Source organism: Nicotiana tabacum, chromosome 22 (genome assembly GCF_000715075.1).
Source record: "Nicotiana tabacum cultivar K326 chromosome 22, ASM71507v2, whole genome shotgun sequence".
In the NCBI taxonomy this organism is placed as follows: Eukaryota; Viridiplantae; Streptophyta; class Magnoliopsida; order Solanales; family Solanaceae; genus Nicotiana; species Nicotiana tabacum.
This window is the reverse complement of record NC_134101.1, coordinates 171530724-171539302: the sequence shown is the minus strand read 5'-3', so window position 1 is coordinate 171539302 and position 8579 is coordinate 171530724. Positions and strand designations below refer to the sequence as shown.

At 40.9% G+C, this 8579-nt stretch overlaps 1 protein-coding gene across 1 annotated transcript; it reads left to right on the top strand.

The window, feature by feature from the left end:
• Window positions 1-3996: 3996 nt before the first annotated feature.
• LOC107828427 (uncharacterized) lies at window positions 3997-7596 on the top strand. Its single transcript, XM_016655723.2, has 2 exons — window positions 3997-6931; window positions 7039-7596. Exons 1-2 carry the CDS (start codon window positions 4267-4269, stop codon window positions 7449-7451), a joined length of 3078 nt encoding a protein of 1025 aa, XP_016511209.2. The 5' UTR covers window positions 3997-4266; the 3' UTR covers window positions 7452-7596.
• The last annotated feature ends 983 nt before the right edge of the window (window positions 7597-8579 follow it).

The following is an 8579-nucleotide window of genomic DNA, read 5'->3' as shown; positions in this document are numbered from 1 at the left end:
CAGTCGTATGTTAGCTTGCACGGTCGCTCGTTCTTCTTTATTAGAGTGTATCCGTGATCGGCAGTATGATGATCCCCATTTGTGTATCCTTAGAGACAGGGTGCGACACGGAGGTGCCAAGCAGGTTACCTTAGGTGATGATGGAGTTTTGAGATTGCAGGGTCGAGTTTGTGTGCCTAATGTGGATGGGCTTCGAGAGTTGATTTTAGAGGAGGCCCATAGCTCCCGGTACTCTATTCATCCGGGCGCCGCGAAGATGTATCAGGATTTGCAGCAGCATTAGTGGTGGAGAAGAATGAAGAAGGATATCATTGCACATGTGGCTCGGTGTTTGAATTGTCAGCAGGTTAAGTAGGAGCATCAGAGGCTCGGTGGTTTATTTCAGCAGATTGAAATTCCTGAGTAGAAGTGGGAGCGTATCCCTATGGACATTGTTGTTGGACTCCCACGGACTCAGAGGAAGTTCGATGCAGTATGGGTTATTGTTGATAGGCTAACCAAGTCAGCACATTTCATTCCTATGGCAATCTCCTATTCTTCTGAGAGGTTAGCTGAGATCTATATCCGGAAGATTGTTCGCCTTCATGGTGTGCCCGTGTCTATTATTTCGAACTGAGGTACGCAGTTTACCTCACGCTTCTGGAGAGCATTTCAGCGAAAGTTTGGCACACGGGTAAAGTTGGGCACAACATTTCATCCTCAGACGGACGGGCAGTCCAAGCGGACCATTCAGATTTTGGAGGATATGCTCCGAGCTTGTGTCATTGACTTTGGAGGCTCGTGGGATCAGTTTTTGCCTTGAGCATAGTTTGCCTACAACAACAGCTACCAGTCGAGTATCCAGATGGCTCCTTATGAGGCTTTATATGGTAGGCGGTGTCGGTCTCCAGTTGGATAGTTTGAGCCAGGAGAGGCTCGGTTGTTGGGTACGGATCTGGTTCAGGATGCTTTGGACAAGGTTAGGATTATTCAGGATAGGCTTCGTACAGCTCAGTCCAGGCAAAAGAGTTATGAGGACCGCAAGGTTTGTGATTTGGAATTCATGGTCGGTAACGGGTATTGCTTCGAGTGTCGCCTATGAAGGGCGTGATGAGATTTAGGAAGAAGGGCAAACTTAGCCCTAGGTTCATTGGCCCGTTTGAGATTCTCGATCGAGTGGGAGAGGTGGCTTATAGACTTGCATTGCCGCCGAGTTTATCAGCCGTGCATCCAGTGTTTCATGTGTCCATGCTTCGGAAGTATCACGGCGATCCATCCCACGTGTTAGATTTCAGCACTGTCCAGTAAGACAAGGATTTGTCTTATGAGGAGGAGCCGGTAGCTATTCTAGAACGGCAGGTTCGTCAGTTGAGATCGAAGAGTTTTCCTTCTGTTTATGTTCAGTGGAGAGGACAGCCTCCTGAGGCATCGACCTGGGAGTCCGAGTCTGATATGCGAAGCCGTTATCCCCATCTTTTCCCTAACTCAGGTACTTTCTTCTTTTGTCCGTTCGAGGACGAACGGTTGTTTTAGAGGTGGAGAATGTAATGACCTCTTGGGTCATCACTTGTTTTTAAAAGGAATTCTGCGTTCTGAGGCTTTAAAAACCTCTTTTAGCATCACCTCGATTTGCGTGTGTAGTCCGGGCGCATAGCCGGAAAGCCTATATGTGAAAATCTGTGAAAAATGATAAATTTTGACTATAAAATAAATTAATTTGACTTCGGTCAACGTTTTGGGTAAACGGACCCGGACCCGTGATTGGACGGTCCCGAAGGGTCCGTAGGAAAATATGGGACTTGGGTGTATGCCCGGTATCGAATACCGAGGTCCCAAGCCCGAGAAATAAATTTTTAAAGAAAATTATTTTTTGAAATTGTTTAAAGGATTTGAAAATGAATTTTGATTAGAACATGTTGGTATCGGGCCCGTATTTTGGTTCCGGCGCCCGGTACATGTCTTATATTTGTTAAAAAGAAATAATATGACAATGAAGTAAGTAGTTAAAGGATTGTCTTGCCTAGCTCACATTAGTAGACGCCATCACAACTCCCGAGGGTGAAAAATCCGGGTCGTGACAAAAGAGTACTCAAATCACCCAAGCCAAGTGAAAAGTGGGGAAGATGAGCCTAAGTCCTGAAACAAATGGGTGAAAATGAGCTATATATGTCGCAAATACGACCTAGGGTTTGCAAATGTGTACCCCACAAATGCGATAAGCGCATCGCGAATGCGATGACTGCTGAATACTGGGGGTATCGCAAATGTGACCCATACTTCACATCATTTTATCGCAAATGAGGTCACTTTTGCTCAGGTACCTAATCGTAAATGCGATCCACAGTTCACAAAAGCGAACCTTGCAGTCCCAGCCCACCTCGAAAATGCGAACAGAATCTTGCTTTTGCAAGACCTGCAACATCAGCCCAACACCAGCAACTATGAAACATGACCAAACCAATTCGAAACGCGTCTAAAACTCACCCAAACCTCCGAGGCTCCACATCAAACATCCACACATGTCTAAAAATATCGTATGAACTCACTCACAAACTCAAAATACCAAAATAAAATTCGAAACCACGAATTAGACACCAAAACACATAGAAATTTCAATGAAACTCAAAAATCCTTAAAATCACAAATAAGCTTCTGATTCCTATCAAACCAACTCGGAATGATACCAAATTTTGCAGACAAGCTCCAAATGACAAAATGGACTTATTTCCAAGTTCCAATATAAAAATTCAAACCTGATGCCATAAAATCAAATCATAGTCAAACTTAGGATATTTCTAAACTCCCAACATTACCACGTTTCGGCAAAAAGAGCCAAGTCGACCTAGAGACCTCCAAATTCAAATCCGGGCATATGCTCAAGTCCAAAATCATCATACAGACCTATTGAAATCTTCAAATCCCGATTTTGAGGTCGTTTATTCAAAGTGTTTACTCAAGTCAAACTTAGCTACCTTAGCTACTGTTATGGAATTAAGTGTTTCAAATTCAACCCTAACCCTTCCAAAACCAAACCAATTGCCCCGGCAAGTAGTACAACAGGAAAGACACATAAGGGAGGTCTTAAATAGGGAAGCAAAGATCTAGAAAGCAAAAAGTGTAAATAGCTTGTTATCACATATTAAATGATATTTGATAATATAAAAATTACTTTTCACCGTCATAATTTAGATTCAAAAAAGAAATGTAGTACAATAAGGTAATGTTTTTGGAGAAGACAAAGCTCACGTATCAAAATTTAGTAATGTTTCTCATCTAGTACTGTCTTGTTAATATTTATAAAACAGGTAACTCAAACTTTAAGAATGGAGTACAAGAGTAGAGTAACCTTCACTCGTAATTATTCTTGAAATCTTTGTCATTCACATGAGTTAAGAATACCTTTGTCCTTAAGAAAGCTGCCTTTCCCTAAATTCTCCGACTTTCCACCTTTTTGCCACTCGGCCATGTAGGTAAATCAAGCCATCTTTTACTCACAAAAAGTCGAAAGAGAACTAAAAAATGAAGATAGATCCACGATTTTAATACACTCACTACTCCTTCGTGACTGTAGATGAACTTAACATAAATATGTAATTTTATCAAAATTGTTCAACTATATATCTGCAGATTAAGTAGCATAAAGTTGAAAAATCGTAAATGTGCAACGACAACAGCTACATATTAATCTCAAGCAAGTTAAAGTCGGCTACGTGAATCATTGTCTACCATGTCGCTCTATTTAAGTCCATTGTAATCCGATATCATAGTTTCTCTAGCGTTAGAAGTTCTATATATTTATTTTCTACCGGCCTATAAATCGAAAAAAAATAGAACAAGAACATTAACCCGTATACTGGTGATACAAAATTACGTTGACTATAAGAAGGAGAAAAAGAATTAACTGATGTAGAAAGAGGCAACACATGAAGAAGAACACATTCTCTCCATGTTCAATGTCGGAGTCACTTATAATAAAGTCCAAACATTTCACCAGTCAATTATTTGCATATTAACAGCTGTTTTGCAGAACCCAAGATCTCACGACCTCCTCCTTTTGGTTAACTAATCCCCATGTGAACTTACTATTTTACTAACTAATCCATTAATTATTGTATATACTATATTACTAGTACTATACTCTTCTCTTTTTTCTTACCTTCTTCTTCTTCTTCCCCTACTACCCCACCTCACTGGCCCCATCATTTCCCTCTCATCGCTGTCTCAATCATGGTTCAACAATAGCACAGAAATTACTAGCCAAAGAAAGTGTAACAAGAGCAATTGATAATGAATTTGCTTACCATTTTCCTACTATTCTTGTTCTACTGTTACATTGGTTTTACTAAGGTGGTGGTGGAGGCAAAAGTTGAGTTTAGAGATGAAGTGTCAATTCTACTTTCTATTAAAGAAAGTCTTATTGATCCATTGGATCAACTCCGTGATTGGACAGTGCCCAAGAATGCAGCTGCAGGGAACGTTTCGGTTCCCTGCAGCTGGAAAGGAGTTGAATGCAACTCCAAAGGTGCAGTTGAGAAGCTTGATCTGTCACACATGAATCTCACTGGCAAAGTGTCTGATGATATTCAAAAGCTGAAGAGTTTGACTTCACTTAATTTATGCTGCAATGATTTCTCATCACCATTGCCAAGAACCTTATCCAATCTCACTGCATTGAAAAGCATTGATGTAAGCCAGAACTACTTTGTCTATGGCTTTCCTTTGGGTCTTGGAATGTCAGCAGGGCTTATGTATTTGAATGCTTCGAGTAATAACTTCTCCGGTTATCTTCCTGAGGATATTGGCAATGCAACATTCCTCGAGACTTTGGATTTTCGAGGGAATTTCTTCGAAGGTTCAATTCCTAAATCTTACAAGAATTTAGGAAAGTTGAAGTTTTTAGGCCTCTCAGGGAACAATTTGACTGGACATATTCCAGGAGAGCTCGGGCAGCTATCGTCGCTTGAGACTATAGTTCTCGGATACAATAGTTTTGAAGGTGGAATTCCAGCTGAGCTTGGAAATTTGACCAATCTCAAGTATCTTGATCTAGCTATTGGCAATCTTGGAGGTGAAATTCCTGCTGAGCTGGGCAAGCTGAAGCTGCTCAACACCATTTTCTTGTACAAGAACAATCTTGTAGGCAAGATTTCACCAGATATCGGTAGCATGACTTCATTGCAGCTGCTTGATCTCTCGGATAACATGCTTTCGGGAGAGATCCCAGCTGAGATTGCTGACCTTAAGAATTTGCAGCTTTTGAATTTGATGTCCAACAGATTATCAGGTTCAGTTCCTTCTGGAATTGGAGGTTTGCCTCAGTTGGAAATTCTTGAGCTGTGGAATAACAGCTTATCAGGTCCTTTGCCAAATGATCTTGGCAGAAACTCACCATTGCAATGGGTAGACATCTCATCCAACTCGTTCACTGGTCCTATTCCAGAAGGGTTATGCACCAAAGGTAACCTCACTAAGCTTATCTTATTCAACAATGCTTTCTCTGGTCCAATTCCATCTGGTTTATCAACCTGCACGTCCCTCGTTCGTGTAAGAATGCAAAACAATATTCTTTCCGGGACGATCCCATCAGGTTTTGGTAAACTTGGGAAACTCCAAAGGCTGGAACTAGCAAACAATAGTTTGACAGGCCAAATTCCAAGTGATCTTGCTTCTTCTACCTCTCTTTCTTTTATTGATTTCTCTAAAAATAACCTTCAGTCTTCTATTCCTTCATCCATTCTTGGACTTCCAAGTCTTCAGAATTTCATTGCCTCAGAAAACAACCTTGTAGGCGAAATCCCGGATCAATTCCAGGATTGCCCTTCTCTTTCTGTCCTGGATCTATCCACAAACCATTTCACTGGAGATCTTCCAGCTAGCATTGCATCCTGTGAGAAGTTAGTAACTTTGAATCTTCGAAACAACCAATTAACCGGTCCAATTCCAAGAGCAATTTCGATGATGCCCACATTAGCTGTTCTAGATCTATCCAACAACTCTTTAACTGGTGGAATACCTGACAACTTTGGCAATTCCCCAGCATTAGAGACGCTGAATGTTTCTCATAACAAACTTGAGGGTCCTGTCCCGGCAAATGGCATGCTCAGAACAATCAATCCAGATGACCTGATTGGCAATGCCGGTCTCTGTGGTGGAGTGCTTCCTCCATGTTCTCACAATGCAGCATACACATTGAAGGAAAAGAGCTTGCACGCGAAGCACATCATTGCAGGATGGCTAACTGGGGTAGCAGCTCTTCTACTTCTTGTTACAGCAAGTCTTGGAGCTAGGTCTCTATACAAGAGATGGAATGAAAGTGGAAGCTGTTTCGAACAAAGGTTTGAGATGAGCAGTAGTGAATGGCCGTGGAGGTTGATGGCATTCCAGAGGCTAGGATTCACTAGTAATGACATCTTGGCTTGCCTTAAAGAGTCAAATGTCATTGGAATGGGAGCAACAGGGGTTGTATACAAAGCTGAAATGCAACGCCAGAATACGGTTGTTGCAGTAAAGAAGCTATGGAAATCTGGAACTGATATTGAGATGGGGGGTAGTGAAGATCTCGTAGGTGAGGTGAACGTTCTTGGAAAATTGAGGCATCGGAATATTGTCAGGCTACTGGGGTTCCTTCACAACAATCGCGATGCAATGATAATATACGAGTATATGCAGAATGGCAGCCTTGGAGAAGCTTTACATGGTAAACAAGAAGCAGGGAGATTGCTTGTCGATTGGGTCACTCGATACAACATAGCACTTGGAGTGGCACAAGGCCTTGCTTATCTCCATCATGATTGCCATCCACCAGTTATTCACCGTGATGTTAAGTCAAATAACATACTTCTTGATGCAAATCTTGAGGCAAGAATTGCAGATTTTGGTTTAGCAAGAATGATGCTCAAGAAGAATGAAACAGTTTCTATGGTTGCTGGATCTTATGGATACATAGCCCCCGGTAAGTCCTTCAAAATTTTCAGCCTAGTTAAGAAAAATCTTAATGTATACTTATAGCACTATCTTTGCTAATATTTGACAATCATTTATCTGATGATGACTTTGCAGAGTACGGGTACACACTGAAAGTGGATGAAAAGATTGATATCTACAGCTATGGAGTAGTTCTCATGGAGCTCCTAACTGGAAAGCGTCCTCTAGATCCTGAATTCGGGGAATCTGTTGACATTGTAGAATGGTTTCGAATGAAGATCCGAGACAATAAATCTTTAGAAGAAGCTCTAGACCCCAATGTAGGAACCATACAACATGTTCAAGAAGAAATGTTGTTAGTTTTAAGGATAGCAATTCTATGTATAGCCAAACTCCCCAAGGACAGACCGTCTATGAGGGATGTTTTGACAATGCTCGAAGAGGCAAAGCCTCGAAGAAAGAGCAGTAGCAACAATGGAAGTAGTCCTGCTACTACTGACAAAGATAAGCCAGTATTCAGTACATCACCTGTAAATGGTCTTCTGTAAGAAGAGAAGTCATGTACCTTTGAGTCCATTTTATTTGTAATTTTCATGTAGCAATTGACTTGTATTTAGAAGTTGATACATTGATTCTTGTATGTGTAGAATTTATGGCAGTACAGGCAGAGAATCAAAAAGGAAATTTTATAAATCTGTTGTGAATCCCTATAATTATGCTAGCTATGTATATTATATAAGATTATGTCTACATTCAGATTATGTCTACATTCATTATCTAACACTCCCCCTTAAGGTGGAACATAGATATTGATCATGCCCAGCTTGTTACAAAGGTAATCAACTCTAATTCCATTCAACGCTTTTGTGAACAAATCAGCCAGTTGCTCTCCTGTCTTCACGTAGCCAATGGAGATCAAGTTCTCCTTAATCTTCTCATGAATAAAATGGCAGTCAACCTCAATATGCTTAGTTCTTTCATGATACACCGCATTTGACGCAATATGAAGGGCAGCTTGATTGTCACACCAGAGTTTTGCTGGTATTGGATGCTCTAACCTAACTTCAGTCAACAATTGATATATCCACATAATCTCACATGTAGACTGTGGCATAGCTCTATACTCGGATTCTGCATTGGATCGAGATACAACACTTTGCTTCTTACTCCTTCATGATACCTGGTCCTTCATGATACCTGGTTTCCTCCAACAAAGACACAATAACATGTAGTAGATCTTCTATCAATTTTCGATCCAGCCCAGTCAGCATCTGCAAAACAGTCAATACGAGTATGATTGTGATTGCTATATAATATGCCAAGTCCAGGAGCTCCTTTCAAGTAACACAAATCTGTTCCAAAGCTGCCAAATGTTTGACCGTTGGTGCAGACATGAACTGGCTAACAACACTTACCACAAAAGCAATATCTGGACGAGTCACAGTGAGGTAGTTTAATTTCCCAACTAACCTCTTGTATCTCTCTGGATCGTCAAAAGGATCATCATCATCTTTCATAAGATGCACATTAGGAACCATTGGAGTACTACAAGGTTTAGCTGCCAACTTTCAGTTTCTACAAGCAAGTCAAGAATGTACTTTCTCTGAGACAAAAGAATTCCCTTCTTGCTTCTATTTACTTCTAGTCCCAAAAAGTATTTCAACTGGCCCAAGTCC